This window comes from Nanorana parkeri, unplaced genomic scaffold (genome assembly GCF_000935625.1).
Source record: "Nanorana parkeri isolate BGI_ZX_2015 unplaced genomic scaffold, ASM93562v1 scaffold523, whole genome shotgun sequence".
NCBI lineage: Eukaryota > Metazoa > Chordata > Amphibia > Anura > Dicroglossidae > Nanorana > Nanorana parkeri.
This window is the reverse complement of record NW_017306791.1, coordinates 477,406-495,405: the sequence shown is the minus strand read 5'-3', so window position 1 is coordinate 495,405 and position 18,000 is coordinate 477,406. Positions and strand designations below refer to the sequence as shown.

Sequence of the window (18,000 nt, the reverse complement as noted above, 5' to 3'; positions counted from 1 at the left end):
CTTCATGGTGGGTGTCAGGATGGTGAGCGGCAGAAGATGAGCAAGTGAAAACCAAGAAAAGGTACAACCAAAATGACTGCAATAAAAAAAATGATTACAGTCTAAATGTATTGTGGTTTAATTACAATAAGAAAGATCTTTCAAAAGACAATGAGATGAAACATGTTTTACCTGTGTTTTTATTGTAAACTGCCTGTAATAAATTATTTTAGCAGGTTTTTTGGTCTTACCTGTTCTTGGTTTTTACTTAGAAAGGATAATGCATAGCCCTGAGTAAGAGAGACAGCATTATAACAACTGATGACGTGTGATAGAATAAACATGTGTCTGTTGCTTTAACCATTTTACTGCCATGAACATAAGTACTACATACATGGCAGCTCCAGCATGCAAATAATCTCTTAGCTGTTTTTATGTCATTTTGGTGGTTTTAAAGCCAATCACTTCTACATGCTGCGGAAGAAGCTCCCCCCCCCCCTCTGCCTGACCCACCCCTAACGCAGGTGCTCTGGGCTCCCCTGTCCCTCCTGGTCACCTGGGGCATCCATGGTGGGTGTCAGGACAGAGATCATGCAGTATAAATCTGGAAGTGCTCAGCTGTGAGCACTTCCGTCTGAAGTTTCAGAGCTGTTAATGTCCGGTGGACCCCTGATGTCTCCTTAAAGAGAACTTGTCACCTGCACTATGGCATCACATAGGGGGCTAATTATCCCCTTTGATAGCAATGAGGTTAAAAAAATATTTTCAAAAACTAAAGTTTAAAGTAAAAATAAAAAATATATCTTTGTCCCCCACTCCCTTGCACATATGAAAACAAAAGCATGCATCGTGTGTGCACGCATACGAGAAAACAACAATCTTGCCACATATTTTAAATATCATAGCACAAGCCAGAGTGAGAGCAATCATTTATAATTAACACTATAATGATGACCTGTAATGGCTTTTAAAGTGTCACCAATGGACAATGTTGGCACCATCATTTTGTGCCGTTTTGCAGGCAAACTAAATTTGAAAACTTATTTGGTATTTTTTTAATAGATGGATCTTTATCTTTAATTTTCTATGAAAAATCTGGGTATTATTTTGTGCTTGCGTGCACAAAATTCTTTAGATTTGTGCAGTCTGTGGATCATAGGACGAGCCCCTGCTGGTGTTTAAGCACCCAATCTTCTATGAGGGTGACCCAATTCAAGGCTTGGGAGCAGCGTACCCCATATTTATGCCAGTGATGATGTAAGCTGCCAGCATTTCAGCCACCATTGACATCTTAGATTGTGCTAAAATGGCATAGCATGTACAGTATACTGTTGGTTTACGTGGTGTACTAGGCTTTTGCAATATTATATTGTAATCTACTCTATTTGAAACTAAGCATAAAAATCATACTATGCTGCATTGCCGGCTGTCTGCTATCACCTTCCTTTTCCAGGAAAGCCTCTTCAATGCTCCATCAAACAATGCTTTTTTTCTTTGCTAAGTTTTTTATATGGGTTCCTAGCCCTGCCCACCAGCCATGCCCCTGTCTAATGGGAATGGTCTTGGTGACTAGTAAAAGAACTCTCATTTGTCAGGGGCTGGCAACATGCTTATCATATAGGCATTCACTTTCGGTTGGACCGAAGCTGAGCTGAAGACATACCTTTGTTCAGGTTGTGTATATGCTCTGTGTGGTTTGAAGAATACCTCCAGCCAGGAACACTGAGGATCTGAAGGTAAATGTTGGGTGGTAACACAATGGGAGCAGCAGACATTTCTTCAGTTGCAGATTTTCCTGAATGACAATAATTAATATTACTGTAGATACAATATACTATTAGCACACCAAAGTATGACTAAAAATCATTTTCTATATTGGTGGAACTCCAAGGGAATGTAGATGCATTCAACACGAGTGTTGTAAGGATATGTTTTCACAGTGTTAAACAAACTTTTTTCTTTTTGACTGCAGTAGGGCAGGATAACATCCTTGCGGAGATATCATCCCCATTTCTGACCTACCATGACAGCCAGGGCTCTCCTGTCAGCGCAACTCTCTGGCTCTCCTCCCTGAAGTACAATCCCTATATACTGCAAAAGAGTTTACTAGAGGACAGTATCCTTGTACTGCTGTCACCTCTTCCCACCATGGTGAGGAACAACAGTCAATATGCTTTGAAGAAATTTCTGTAAAATGCTGGACAGCAAATAATTATATAAATTAATAAACACCCTCTTAGTGATGGTAGCATTAAACAGTATATCAATATAATTAGTAGGTATATAAATCACATCATGCGTGATCAAATGAGTTTTATGAAAGGAATGCACAGACTGTAAATGCTAAAAGGAATGTAGGGTGTCGCATTCATGCAGTTGTAAGACATTTGTGACCCCAGCTTGTTTCCAATTGAAATATACATTAAGCTTGAAGTTCATTTTCCCAGAGAGAGGTATATTTAGTAAAGCCAGCTATGTCCAGTAAAATTAAAGTAAAACCCTCATATCTTACCCACCAGTCTAACAGTAGGCATGGAAGAGTGCACTTGAAAGTTCAGAAACGTTTATAGAGAAAGAAGACCATAAGCCAGAGAGTGCCCACCTTCCCTTCTCCAACCCACCAAATTCTGAAGTTATGACTAAGTTTATTTTCACATTTTGAACTGCTTCCCTTGCTCCTTGGTTCTCAAAATCCGGGTGTATATACAGCTTAGTTGCTCAAGCTGAGATTTACACCCAAGTGAATGAGCGAGAGCAGTGACTCGCCCCACTCCTTTCCCATCTATCAGAGATTTTCATGAATGTTGCATTTTTTTTACATTTTGAACAGAATAGTTGATAATAAAACTCCAGCCAGTTCTTTTCTTTGCCATATGCCCCTCTAGGAGGATTTTTATTTATTTTTCTCCAAAGTGAGGGAAATCTTAGACCATTAAAAGATTTTCCCTCTATTTTTATTCTGGTGACAACTCAAAATTTAGGATTTTCCCTGACTTTTAGCCCCAGTTGGGACAAAGAACACACAGTGTAGCTTAGTAGCTCTAATGTCCATCCTAACCTTCATCGACTGCAAACTACATAATTGTCAAGTGACAGAACCCATTAAATAGCAGTTGTTCCTGCTGAACCAATCACAATGATCTCTCCCTGATAAGCCAGTGCTGGAGGTGTTTTGCAGCCACTCCTATGACATAAACATGACCATGGCTGTATTTAGGGACCAGCCAGTGGAAAGAATAAACCATGGTCAGTGGAATCATGGTTGGCATCAGTAACTGAAACCTATGCACATTGTGACACACAACCACATTTGCTCATTATATGCTTCCTGCTTTACAGTGACAGTGCTTTACTGTATCTTTCTCTCAGCGTTAGTGGTGTGGCTCTCCCTGCGTTGGCTAATACACTGAAATGCAGTTATACAGCAATCAGATCTTTACAACTTATCACATTACCAATTACAATTACCAAATGACAATAAGAATTTACCTTTGAATGGAATAAACATGACTAGTGGTCTATGTTCTAGAGCCAGCCCCAATCTCTGGTACAAAGAACTGGTTACTGCTTTGGAACCCATCATGAGCCAGAGAGTTGGTCTTACTACAGAAGTGTCATTCAATGTCAGATTATAATTCAGGTCCCATTGCATGTTATTCCACAGTCTCCTATGCAGCATGATCTAGAGAAGGAAATGATGTTCATGCCAAAATTAAAAGAAAATTTGGCTCAATTCTCAGCACAAAATATCATCTCTGAATGTGAACTTCTTCAACATATTTAAGAAAGGTAATGATACCTCTACTTGGCCATTGTCTAGACTGGAGACTCCATGTGACCGCTCAGCCATGATGACTAGTCGCGTGCTTTCATCTTCTATATAAGCTGTACGAACCATTGGGTAATAATTCTAGAAGAAAAAAGACTTGGTAATCTAAAGAGTGGGTAATTAGCGGTTGTCAGTTTTATAGGTAGTATGACCAGTACTGGACATGCTCTTAATGACATTCACATATGCTGAGCTCAAAGTGGAGCTCTAGCTAAACATTTTAAATAAAATGGGAAAGAGATGAAATCTCTCTGATATTTTTACTTCTGTAAAACTTCTGTGCTTAGTGGTTAACACGTCTGCCTTGTAGCACTTGGATTCTTGCTTTGAATGTCACATTAGGGCACCATCTGCTCCTTGAGGCCAGGGACTGATATGAATGCACAAAATGTAAACTGTTGGTGCTATATAATAACCTGTAATGAATAAATCTCTGTGTCCCTTTGGGAGTTTTTTCTTACTTCCTGTTTAAATAACACAATAAAAGAAAAGGAAATCTCCCCAAACTCAGAGAAAATTCCACCTTTTACATTTGTCTTTAGTAGGGGTGTCACGATTAGGAGATTTTTCCTCCCATTCTGTGCTGATGACAAAAGTCATTTGTGGGGTTTCCCATCATTTTCTGCCCACATCACCTGGAAAGGAAATTAATACAAATGCTTCTAATAAGGACATATTCAGCACTCATCCCACCAAAGCTCCGCCCCAGCTCGGAAACCAAGCTGTGTGGGGAGGAGGAAGGGATGAGACAGGGAGGAGCCTCCCTGTCCATCACTTGCTCGTCACTGGTGAGGCATTGAAATCGATGTCCTCACTGTTTTGCTTTTTTTTTCTTTTTTTTTTTTAATTGGACCGCTTGGACCAATGGCGCTTTGCCATTGGTCCAAGCCATCCACAGAGCTCATGCCCCTAATACAGTGTAGAGACTGTGCCAGCTCTTGCCTCACCAAGTTAGGTTACACAAGCAGTGGGGAAGCCAGCTGCTGTGTAACCTAAAAAGCCGGATGCAGCGCTGCCTGTAATTAACAGGCAGTGTTCCGTCCATAACAGGTTACACACCGGGGAGGCTTTCCCTGCTGTGTAACCTGTTACAAGCCGATCTGAATGGGGAAGCTGACACCTTTTTTCTTCATAATACTAGGTGAGGCTCTGCCTCCCCTAAACGCACGTCCCTGGGTCAGATCCTGCACAAATAATGATCACATATAATAATCATATATTTTTGTGTTGACGGGGGACAAGTCTGAAAAAACTGTATGCAACTTGAAATAAATGGCTCTATAATATTGGGCCACCACCACTGTTGAAATGGCCCTGAAATCCCATGTTTTTTTTCCTATTTTGCCTTCTGTTTTTTACTCCTTTCTGCATGCAATCATATACAGTAATACAAAGCTAAGAAACAATGTGCTTTTGTTATACCCTGGCCACTGTGTTGCTGTCATAGGTTTTGAAATCCCTTATTTGCATTTGGTATCCGTTGTTATCAGTATAGATCCTCTTGTTGGTCTGTAGACTGGTTTCTGTTCTGATTACTGCTTCCCGGTTTAGCTCCAAAGGCCCAACTCTGTACTGCTGTTCGATAAGACGGCACAACAGAGATTTATCATATCCATCAGGGACGTTGTAGAGTCTGGAGATGATTTTATAGATGTAGCTTTCTGCAAGAACATCGCTGAAGGCGATAAAACAGAACACAAGTTAGGGGAAAGTATAGAGGTAAACCTGTGCAGTATGAGGAATGTTACCTCACAGATGTCATCAAGGTCATAGCACAATGTCTTGCTCCATCTCCACAAAATGGCACAAATGCTCAAGCATCTCTATATTTTGGCTTATTCAAATAAAGTAGTGAATAAAAAAAGAAGATCAAAAAGGAATCTAAGGAACATAAGGAATTAATTTTCTAATTCTTTTTAACTACAATCCTTATTTTTGACTTGATACTAGCTCACTCTGTTGCGAGACTTACCCAGCTGGACTCTCACCCATCCTTTCCTTTTGCCGCCCATCACTCGTCCCCCCCCCCCCCGCCACCACTGTTTTGTCTGGCTTTCCCCGGTACTTTTCCCTCCAAACACAGTGGTGCAAGCTGCAAGCGCCACCACCATTTTTCCACAGGATCAGGGCCGTTCCTATAATGAGACAGCCTGAGGCAGTTTCCTCAGGTGACATCTCATTGGGTCATGTGGAGGGGTTGGCAGGTGTGCCTGTTGCCCCCTTTTCGGCCAGAGCGTCCCAGTTTGCTAAGAGCTTTTATCAACCTGGAACATTCTGGTTGGTGTCCCACCCAGCTTACTGTCATAACTGGTTCCCAGGAGCTAAATTGGATGCTTTGGCTGGCATGCCACCCAGCTCCTAGCAACCAGTGATGTCAGTGAGATGGGTGGCATGCACGGTAGAGCTGCACCCAGAGGTACCACCAGCAGCACCAATCCCCATAACATGCACCACCATCACTCTCCTTTACCACACCACCCCCCCAGGTAATGTGCACCCCTAGAACAGCTCCCTCCTCCTGGCATCAGGCAGCGAGACGTGTAGGGACACCCCTGTACAGGATTGTGGGACCTGATCCATACCCCTTACCAGTCATTCTCTTGGTGGATGGTTACCTACTTGTTATTTGTAATGTCTTTGCCTCACATTTGTGTATTATGTTGAACACCAATTAAATCTATTCTTTAAGAAAAAGGCAGCTACTCAAACAACACCTAAGACCTATTCATAAAAAACCTGAGGAAAGAAAACCGGAAAAAAGGAGTTGTTGTTGCCACAGTCACCAAGAAAACTCTCAGAATCCCATCTTTAGATAATAAACTGAATCACTATGAGATTCACTTAGACTGTGTCTGGAAGATAAAAACATCTCCCTTTTTTTAATTAAATGACAAATAAAACATTATTTTTAAAATTGTATTTGTTGAAAATCAGAGAACCAAGTAATGGCCCCCACAAAATCTGAAGCAGCTTTCTGGGTGCCCTGCTACTGCAGGGACTTAAATGCAGTGGACTTGGATGGTAAGTTTTCCTTTAATTTAACATACTAAAGGATGACAGGTCTAGTGGATTGGCAGTAGATATCTGCTCCATTCCCATAGATGTTAACCCAGCCCATTAATTAATTTGTCTTTGAAAGGAAGAATTTGACTGGCTCCCATGTGCAGATCACTCTTCAGTTTCATAGATGAGCCCTGCTGTATATCATCAAGTGAAAAATGCTGTATATTGTTGGAGAATACATTTTTTGAAGATTACATTTGTATATCATGTGATATAAATAGTTCTAGCACTCTGTAAAATGCTGTATATGATGTATGCTCTATATCCTTTATACAGTATGATAAAATCAAAATCATATAGGTATTGGAACCGAACGAGCTAACAGTAAATAAAATATGATTAATAATGTGATACGTTTGCTGCATTACCTGTAGAAATACTGTCTGATTTCAGTGACCAATTTCCCTGTTACAACTTCCAGTCCTACAGACTTTGCCACTGGAAGGGCTGATCCATTTGGAGTGAACATGTAGTTGTCAGATATAGGCCCGGCATCAGTGTCTCCATTGGCATGGTATTCGAGAAACTCTTGGGTCATTTGCATTGTGTAATTCCTCTCCCTGCAAATGCAACATATTATAAAATGTCCTCTTTTGGGGAATTATGTTGAATACCCTAATTTCTAATGCAGGTACGATTTCACCCACTACATACCATTATACACACACAGGCCAGTAGATACCACTGTATATGTTCTGACTTTAAAGACTAAGTTAACCTTTCCCATGCAGACAAAAAGCCCAGTATTTTGAACGCACTGTGCTATTTGATAAAAATATTGTTTAATGCAAATGTCATACCTGTAAACCTTTTCTGTCACACATGAAGCCTGGCCAAAATACTGCCAATGTCTACATTCCTATGTCCTGGCTTATTTCCAGGACACAGCAGACGTCGGACGCTCACCCCCAGCATAAAAGACGCAAGTGCGCTTCCTGGTTCAAAAGCCAGGTATGGAATTTGCATTAAACAATATTTTTTAAAACTGCGCAGTGCATCGTAAACTACTGAAGCCCCTTGTCTGCTGCATGGGCCAGATATGGAAAAAGGATATTAAGATGTTATAACATTACCAAGGGAAAAGTTATAGCGCCAGAACAAATAATACAAGCATAAAATGTGAAGGTGCAGTGGGAAAGTCTACAAAGAAGAGACCAAATAATAGCTGTTCACCACCAGTAACTATGCACGATATAGCTCTAGAAGGTATATGAAGGCTATATAAAAAGCCCCAAAGCATCTTACTGACACATATTCAAACAGCCCTTCTTCTGACCTTCACCACCACATAATCTCACACAAACCAATTGGCAGGAAATTGTTGTGACTAAGAGGACACGGACAATTTAACTAAAAGCCTTGCAGCAATAAATACTGCCAAACTGTGCACTCAACAAATGTCCAACAAGCAAAAGGGAACCTTTGAGGAAAAGTCAGCATTTGAAGGCATCAGAATACTCTTGAGTTATTATAACTGTACAAGCTTACCAAAAAAAGATTTATATTTTCCTCTTATTACCTTTAATTACCTTTTATTACTATTAATCTGACTTCTGATTCGATTCTTTGCTGCCTTTGCTCATTTCCAGTCTGCCCTGTCATATGCTGTCCAAGCAGGATGGAATTTGTAGTTTCAGAAAGATCAAAAAACAACATGTCTAGTGGTGTGTCCTTGGCAGGGGGTGTAGAGGGAAGGGGCACATGCATTTAACTTTAAAATGGTTGCTTTTCTGGTGAATAGACAAATATATAACTGTACAGGCTTACTTTATCATTTTCCCTAGCTTACCTTTACTTGCTCTGTCTGAGCCTTACACTTTAGCTGGAGTGCCAGGAAGCCAGAGGTCATCTACAATCTAACAACCATTGTCCTTAAAGAGGCCCTGTCACCAATATATTTCAAATGCTTACTTTCATAGCCCTTTCCTCATCTTGGAGTATCTACAATCTGTGCTGTTCCAGCTCCTCCACCCCCTCCCTTCACCTCCCTACATAACCTTTTATGTAGCTGGCACAGTGAGGTGGAGCTAAGGGGAATACTATAGAGCACAGCCATTGCATCCGAGATGGCAGCACCCAGCAGAAGTCTCAGGCCTTTTAGATTTATCCACAGGGGAGGCTTTTACAGGTACATAACATTCATAAAATATGTTAAATGTACATATAATCTTATGGGAATATTTTTGTTGAAATTAGGGGACTGGCAACAACAAATGTGAAACTAAAAGAGAACTATGGGGTAAGTGTTTTTCCCTATAGTCCTCTTAAGGGTCACGGGAGGACATAAACTAGCGTCCTCCCGTCACCCAAAGCTCAGTATATCGCAAAATACAGCTGGCGGTATAATGAGACGCCGCAGCCGGGACAGGTCCCAACATTACTGCCAAGATACACCCAGCTGCGTGAGTGACAGTTGGCTCTGCCTATCTAGAGGCACAGCCAGCTGTGCCTGCCCTCTCCCCCGTCCGTTCCTCCAGTCAGCGCTGACAGTCACGGCGATCTGCAGGGACATGATCGAGAAGTGAGCGAGCGACGGTATGTGTTCGCTCACTTCCCGATCTATTGAGACGACGTGTGACAGTTTCATTGTCACATGTCGGTTCGAACTATGAGGATGAGTGATTTTCACTCACCTCATAGTTCTCCTTTAAGCTCCTGTACCCCCCTCCCCACACACTTTAATTAATAGTTTTAACACCAATCTGAACATTTGCCACATTCATGAAGCCCATTTGATTCTTTACAACCTTTGTGAATCTACAATTTCCAGTGCATCTTGTAATAAGCAGGCTAGAAATGACAATTTCACAAAGATGTGTACATCTGTATGGTGTACATTTTTGAGGGTTGAAGAAGGCACACACATAATATACATAGAACCATGATGGGGTGACTTGGGAGATAGAGGCTAAAAAAAAAAAAAAACATTTTCAGCATTTTTTTTATTATCTCTTGCCTCAATCACTGGCATGAACTGCCTTTCTTGGTGTTGTATCCTTCCCAGGATGCATCTGTGAGGCCAGGGGTACATCTCCATTGCCTCACTCAACCAGGAAGTGGAAAACAGTAAGAGTTTGTAAGTAAAAGCAAAAAAATGTGATCCACTTGAAAATACACTTTTCTCTTAGTGGAAATGCATTTTGACCCCTCCAACTCCAGTGCTCTATGCTGGCAGAGCTGTTCTGCACCTCTTCCCAGGCTTCATCACACAGATTTATACTGAGGAGAAAGAGAGGGGACATGTCTGACCAGTGCACTGAATGGCATGATCAAACTGGATGTACTGGAGTGCACAGTCATATTTAAACACACTGTGCAATAGCCATAACGGGAAAGTAGAGGTCACACTATAAAAATGGAGGCTGATTTATTGATTTATTTGCATACTGATTTATTTCTTTTTTTGTATATTGACATATTTATTTGTTTGACTTAAACTGAGCTTCAATGACCATTCTCCCTGGTTTTTTTTTTAGCCCTTTCTTTGTCTCATTTGTGTTTTTCAACTTCAGATTTTTTCTTATTTTTTATTTGTTGTAATCCCTCTTGCTTATAAACAGAATGAGAAAAGAGCAATAATTAGAAATAAAAAATTATCGCACACATCTCTTTCTGCACCCAAAAAACAAAACCGCTTTTACTGTGTGAGTCATAATTTGCAGATCATCTGTCTACTGACCTACTATCCAATCACAAAAGAGGTTTGGTTTGGTCAGGTTATGGTTGCTCCGATGGTAGTCAGGAAGGAAGTGAAGTGGCTGCTTCACTTTAATGAGCTGCTATAGAAGCAAATGGTTATGCGAGTGCATCGTTTCCCAAACTAAAAAAAACATATTTCTCACAAAGTTCTCACCAAGAAGTGGTACAAAATAAATGTGAAATTGGGACAACTCAGAAAAAATGTTAGAACTTATTCCAACAGTATATTTTAAATTGTGCAATACTGCCCTTTGTTACAATGCAAGTTTACAGGGATATAGGGATTTCCTTTGCTCCTCAGCTTCATCTAGTGGCCATTTACCATCCTGTCTTGAATTGTATTGTACTGTCTTCCTTACATTGTAAAGCGCTGCGCAAACTGTTGGCGCTATATAAATACTATGTAATAATAATAATAGTGCAATATTACATGAAAATATATTCAGCCTGCAAACATGCTCCATCTAGTGGCCACAATGCAGTAATACATGGCAAAATATTCAACCTCCATAGAAAATATATGAAGAACGTTCGTTTTTGTGTTTATTTCCGGTAAATGAATGTTCAAAGATATTTGCAGGTCCCTTCATCTGTTTTTAACTAGACCCCTATGAGTCAAACGTATCACTTAAGACCCCATTCACACTGAACCATTTGTAGCGCGATTTCCTATCAAGAAGCGCTCAAACATGAAGCTCAATGTAGCACGTCCAATGCATTTCAATGGAACTGTTCACACCTCACAGCTCAATGTCGCCTGTAGCTTGTAGCTCAAGCTTGTCGCTCGAACATGACCTATTTTTCCGCTAACTTTGTGTGATTTGGCCCCAATAGGCTTTGATAGACTGCCAAAAGAAGCGCTCTATAGCGCGACAAAATGTGCACTGTAGTTCAATGTCGCTCAGCTCAAATCAGCGCTGAAAAAACAATTTTTTTGATGTAGCTCATTGTGAATGGGGCCATGAACGCTCTATGAGGCTGATTGCAATAGTTGTTTAGTAGAGGGAATAAGTTAGGCTGGGCCAGATACAAAGCTTCCTCTTGTTGAAAATTCACAAACCCTATATGCAATAACAAAAATATGGAACAGCAAACATTTAAAAACGTGACACGTTAAATACTTTAGGGACAACTGTACCTTTTTTTTTTACAATTTCCCTAAATACTTTTTTTTTTTACCTTGAACCTTGCTCCAGTTATCGTCACTTTGTTGCTTCATTCAGAGCCACGCAGGTTTTCTCCTGAAAGTGCCCTCTATTTCCTGTGCATGGTTCCGGGTGGAGCAGCACAGTGAAGACCATTGCAACAGGGTCCTGATACAGGTCTTCTATCATACTGTGCTTCGTATAAAGCGAGACATCTTACCTGTCTGTTATACTATCAAGCAGGTTTGTGTTTTTGTTAATCCAGAGTGTGTTGCAGTCATTCATTACTGAAATCTTCGTCTTTCCGCCATTTTCTTTGGCACTTGAGGACTGTCTGCCAAAGTTCACTGATCTGCCCACAGTAACCGTCCCCTGGCTGGAGTCTTCCTTCCCAATCTTTAAAGAGTAGCTCCCATAGCTGAGACCAGGCAGGACAACAAGGAGATACAGATCGAAAGTGTGACCTGGATCACTGGAGTTGTGGATCTGCAGTATGATAGGACATGAAAAAAGGAAATACATTAGGATAAATCAAGGACTAATTCTGCCAGACATGTAAGGCCTCATTCACACTGCTAAGCGCCGGCCTGTACAGATCCGTGCGGCATGCACGGCTGTGTCGGGCCGCACCCAGGAAGGACAGGTGCTGCGTGTGATTGTACGAAGCAGCCTGTTCTTCTCTATGGGAGTACGCGGCCATACACTCACCCGAACTGCACATCCGCGTAGGTGCGGGTGTCCGTGCTCGGACGCAGGCAGGATACATCCTGTCTGTGTCCGAGTACAGACCGATGTGCAGCTCGGGTGAGCGTAGGGCGTGTACTCCCATAAAGAAGGACAGGCTGCGGCGTACAATCAGTACAATCAGCATGCCGCACTGATCTTAGCAGTATGAATGAGGCCTAACAGTAAATAATCAGCGGATTTAGTTGTTTTAAATGCCTTTTGCCCAAATCATTTCTTTGATTCAACAAAGAAACTCATCGATTTGGTGAACATGATAGGATATTCTGCCAGTACCAATGGTTCCTTTTCAGCGATCACACCTCTGACTTTCTAAATGGTTTCTGAACAATTTTAATTGAAAAATTGGTAATATAGAATGATTGTTGCATTATGGATGTGTATAGGCAGGATTGTGTATAGGCAGGATTTTTCATTAAAAAATAAACAATGGACTAAACTCTGGAAGCTGTTCCTAAAAAACAAAAGGCAGATAGAGGACAAAGGACTAATCACCAGTATTGCCTGTGGTCTCTCTGCAGCTGATCTTCCCCCACTAGTGACTTAACATGCCTTGTTCTGCTCTGTACCTCTGTGTGGTGGCCATCTTGGTAGAGGCAGGGCTACGCTTCCTCAAGTCAAAGCCTTCAGCAAGGAGAACAGTGAGCAGGACAGCAGTGTGACATTACCAAATCTCACTCCAGATCACCTAAGACTAGAGTTTGGGGCAGCAGTGCCTTAGATCTAACCCTGCAGATATACAGCTATGAGGCTGCAGGCACAGGAATGCCTAGGCACCCTGAACAAAAGGTACATTTTTCAGGATACTGCTTAACCATTGACATTTCGAAATGTTGCCTGTAACAAAACAAATCTTCACTTTTTGCGTTTAGGTTAAAGGAGAACTATGACATGAGTGTTTTTCACTCACCTCATAGTTCTAGCCGACCAGTGACAATGAGACTGTCACAAGTCGGCTCAGTAGATCGGGAGGTGAGCGAACACATACCGGCGTTCGCTCACCTCTCGATCCTAGATTCCCCCCTCCCCGATCCGCCAGCGCTGACTGGCGGAACGGACGGGGGAGGGGGCGGTTACAGCTGGCTCTGCCTCTAGATAGGCAGAGCCAGCTGTCAGTCACGCAGCTGGGTGGATCCCGGCATAATTGTCGGGATCCGCTTCAGCGTCTCAGCAGCTCGCGGTATACTGCGGCGTCTCAGCGGCTCGCTGTATACTGCGGCGTCTCAGTATAGTATCTGTAGCTCGCGGTATACTGAGCCTAGGGTGACGGGAGGACACTAGTTTGTGTCCTCCCATTACCCTAAGGAGAACTATGGGGAAAAGCCCGAATGGCTAATGGCAACCAATCAGCTTCTCTCTTCAGTTTGCTCAGTTGGGATTTGAAAATGAAAGAAGCTGATTGGTTGCAATGCAAATCTGCTCCAGATTTGGTCTGCTCCAGTTTTGATAAATTCCCCCATGTATTTAAAGAAGAACTTCAGGCAGAAATTGTATTAACCTTGCAGTGGAGCCTGTACTGCAAGATTTAAGTGCTCGTTTTTACCTACTCACCCGATCCTCAGAACCAGCACGCTGTGTGTGGGAGCAGCCGCACTGCAAGGGCTAATAACATTTGTGCCAGACATTCTTTAAATGTGTATTACTATGCATTTACTATCTTGAATCTTTGTTTTACATAGACTTTTAGTACAGTGTGCAGTGGGCATTCCAACACATACCTGTGCTGGAATGGCTTGTCCCATCTCATCGTACACATCAGTGACCCAAATGTTCATTGGCATATGGACATATGTGGTTATATCCCATGCTAGTGGATTGTAGACTGTAATATTCATTAGACCTGAAAAATAAAAGAAGAAAATAAACTATGAAGCTTATTGTGCCCAGCACTTAGGATCCCCTGTCTTCACAGACTGCCCTGACATACTGTGAAAGCAGCTGAATGGTAAGCAATGGCATCCCAGGCTGGATTACCATAAAAATACTACTGTGCAGAAAGCTTGTAAATGCTCATCAAGCTTCCATGAGTTTTGCCATGTGCTCCACATAATGTGCTAGCACAGAGGTAGGCAACCTTAGCAATCCCATCAGGCCTTTGTCTCTGGGAGTCATACCTGTGGGCTTTCAGTCTTGCAATGAATCATGGGACTTGTAGTTCCACAACAGCTGGAGGGCCAAGTCTGCCTGTGCTAGTAGATGAATCTGTATCTGCCCAAATATTAATACTGTAAATTAAGTAAATGCTGGAAATTCCTGTGTGTGATATTGAGCACTTTCAATTATTTTTGTGTTGTCACATAGAATGTATGTAGTCTGATCCTCACACATATATGAATGTAATTTTTTGTGTTGTACATAGAATATATGTAGTCTGATCCTCACACATATATTGATAATTACACTTTTCTATGTGGCGTGAACCTATGTCAACAGAGACATGGGCTATTCCATAGTTAAATATCAAAAGGTTGCTCTTGTCTTTACCAACTACTCAGATAGCAAGGATAACTTGCCACAAACTTGTGGCTGGGTTAAATTGTAATTCTTGTTAACTTGCTGCACACATTCCTGGCAAGTTGTAGACTTGCAGAACACTTGCAGCACAAGTTCTAGTTGACACTTTTTGAATTTGTGGCAAATTTGCGTGGCAAGTCTACAGCAAGAGTCCTGCAGGTCTTAGCAAGAGCTATGCAAGCTCGCTGGTCTGGAGATTTGCAATGCAGACTCGCTGTAATTGTGCAACAAAATTGTGAAGCTTGGCAAGTCTGCAATAGTTTAGCAAGTCATTTTCAAACTTGCAGCTCAATTGCTTGCTATCTGGGTAGTGAGCCATTGTGTTAAAATAAACAAACAGTCCATAAAGCTAGAATGTCTAAACCTGGGTATACATAGTTAGAACTTAATTTTATTAAGCAGTCGCTTTCAGAACGTTCGTTCGATTTTCTAATAAATGGGGTCCAATTGATTGTTTCCGACCCTACTGATGAAAAACATTGAATGAAATTCTAAGAGTGAATGTGATTTTTCTTCTGGAAAGTCAATTCATTCCAAAATCGAATGTTAAAATCAAAACAAAATTTAAAATATTTGTCAAATGTTATCAAATGTTCTGACAAGATTTTTGGTGTGGAAGTTGGCACGAAATTCTAACCATGTACATCTAGGTTAAATCTCCATTGTGCATCTGTTCTAGGTCAGTGATTCACTAAGTAGAGGAGCCTGTATTAGGTTGACCACCCTGGAGCCTGAATCTTTGAAACCAAACCAGCAAAGGTTTCTGTCCTCATTCCTTTAAACATACTTTAAAAAGAAAAAAAAGGATAATCTATTCCCCATCAGTTAGGATAATTTATTTACAGAAGCGGGGTACAGTCTTGTATGCAGATCATCTCACATCGCTAGCTAAAGATCCTTCAATAACTTCACTATTAGAAAAGGCAGGGGCTTTAGCATGGCTTTAATGAATATTGTTTGTATAGTATAGAGTTACCAACACTTGAGATTTAAAGCATACCCAAGAACACATTTGTTTTCATTTTCGAAGCTATGAACATTTTTGGCTTGTACAGAATATACCTGTTCATTTTGCCATAAATGCAATGTCCTTGTCACAAAAATGGCTGCCTCAAAAGATACAGTGGAGGAGTGCTCGTCATCATCTTAGGACAGGGAGCGTGTTGATAACAGGATCACCAGGTGATAATGAGAAAAAAAACTAAAAAAAAGAAAACTAATGCTGCCACAACACTGGTAAGCAATATATTATTTTTTGTGTTTGAGTTTAGTATGCTTTAACTAGTATGGGGTCCAAAAGATACGCAAGGCCACCTCTGTTTCACGTTTATAACAGCTCATTGGTGCATGACATGGAATTGTGGGTTCTGATGCCGGTTCTTTAGAAAACACAAACATTTTGAATACTCCAGCCTTTTTTTGCACTAAGACACAATATAATATGGGTGTAAAGGGAAATGAGGCTAACATTGTTGACCTTCTTCTGAAAATGCTAGTTAGCTGGCTGTCTTCTACACTTTGGATCATTGATCTAGATAAAAGCATGAACAACAGAAATGTCAGAGTGAAGTCAGAACTGCCGATCTGCATGCTCAAGAACAGGGTCTGTCAGGGACAAAACAGAAAGCACTGGATCAACATGACAACCAGAGATCTAGTACTTTGAGAGGTCAACAATGATCTTTAGAGACAATTACCCTGCACAGCAACAATTGATCAGCAAATTAACAAGTTTTACTTCATCCCAAAATAGTCTGTTAGCCACAGAATTTGGTGACCTAAAATTTGTAATATCTGTCGAAAAAAAAATCTAAACACACTACCTTTTGACTGATCATCATCCTCAAAGCTGAACCGGTCTAGAGTGATAGCTTCCATCAGTTTTCGAACTCCTAGCATTCCTTGGAACAGGTTTGCCATATACATATCCCTGACCTTTGGTGACTCGGTCCCTGTAATGCCATCATGATGCTGAACCTACAAAGAAAATCAAGGCCAGTTGTAACAATGATCAGGCAGTTGAAATGACTGGATCTTTTTAAATACCTAGTAAGCACTTAAAAATACAGTATATGTAATGCATTGTCACCTCTATCAGCTTGTTGGACATCCTATTACAAAATCATGGACATTAATATGCAGTTCTCTCCTGAGAAGGCGATTCTCATCCCAAACATATTCGCTAGGGTTGAGGTCAGGGCTTTGTGCAGACCACTCAAGTTCCTCCACATCAAACTCAAGCCATGTCTTTATATGCACAGGGGAACAGTCAGGCTAGAACTGAAAAATCCCTTTCCCAACACTACTTTCCACTGAAATTCATGCAATAGTTCTCTAAGGTCCTCAGAAAGAAGGTCTTGGATGTCTGTGGATTTGAAAAATGATCTAAAAAGATTGCCATATTGTTTGAAATCAATCATTCCACTTGGCTTAAATTTCAAACGACTGCTAAATGGCTCACGATTGGCTGGCTCAGCAAATTCAGCCCACAAGCTGACCATTTGATGCTAAGAAAATCTTAAAGACCCCCAAAATTGAATTGCGGGATCCACTGATAACTTTCGCAAAACAGTTGCAGGCAAAAGTACATGCTCCTAAAATCAGAAAGAGAATGCAACAATTTACCCTGCATGGGAGTTGTGTAAGAAAACAGCCTTTGCTGTCCAAAAAGAAATTTAGAGCAAGACTACAGTTTGGCATTGAACATTTAGACAATAGGGCCTTCTGGAACAATGCACTGTAAACTGATAATTAAAGATAGAGTTGTTTGGCCACAGTAACAGTAGTCATGTTTGGCACAAACCAAAGACAGCATTTCAGGAGAAGAACCTCATACAAACTGTGAAACACAGCGATAGAAATGTCCTGGTTTGGGGTTGTTTTGCTGCTTCAGGGGAAGCTTGCAGTCATTAAATCAGCTATGAATTTTGCATCACATAAAATTGTGCTTGATGACAATCTAAAGCTGGCCATACACCTTACAATTATCTGCAGATTTTCTGTGGCCGGATGGAAAAGGTGCAACAG

General features: G+C 41.1%; 1 protein-coding gene across 2 annotated transcripts in view; it reads right to left on the bottom strand.

Annotated features, from left to right (window-relative positions):
- MAN2B2 (mannosidase alpha class 2B member 2) overlaps positions 1 to 18,000 on the bottom strand; it is a 46,213-nt gene that overhangs the window by 11,451 nt on the left and 16,762 nt on the right. For both annotated transcript variants that reach the window (XM_018561431.1, XM_018561432.1), the window contains exons 9-16: positions 16,797 to 16,950; positions 14,178 to 14,299; positions 11,936 to 12,201; positions 7,240 to 7,431; positions 5,231 to 5,483; positions 3,779 to 3,889; positions 3,469 to 3,661; positions 1,643 to 1,774 (exon numbers count right to left, since the gene is read on the bottom strand). In XM_018561431.1, coding sequence (XP_018416933.1) covers positions 1,643 to 1,774; positions 3,469 to 3,661; positions 3,779 to 3,889; positions 5,231 to 5,483; positions 7,240 to 7,431; positions 11,936 to 12,201; positions 14,178 to 14,299; positions 16,797 to 16,950 — 1,423 coding nt within the window. The remainder of the gene's footprint in view (positions 1 to 1,642; positions 1,775 to 3,468; positions 3,662 to 3,778; positions 3,890 to 5,230; positions 5,484 to 7,239; positions 7,432 to 11,935; positions 12,202 to 14,177; positions 14,300 to 16,796; positions 16,951 to 18,000) is intronic.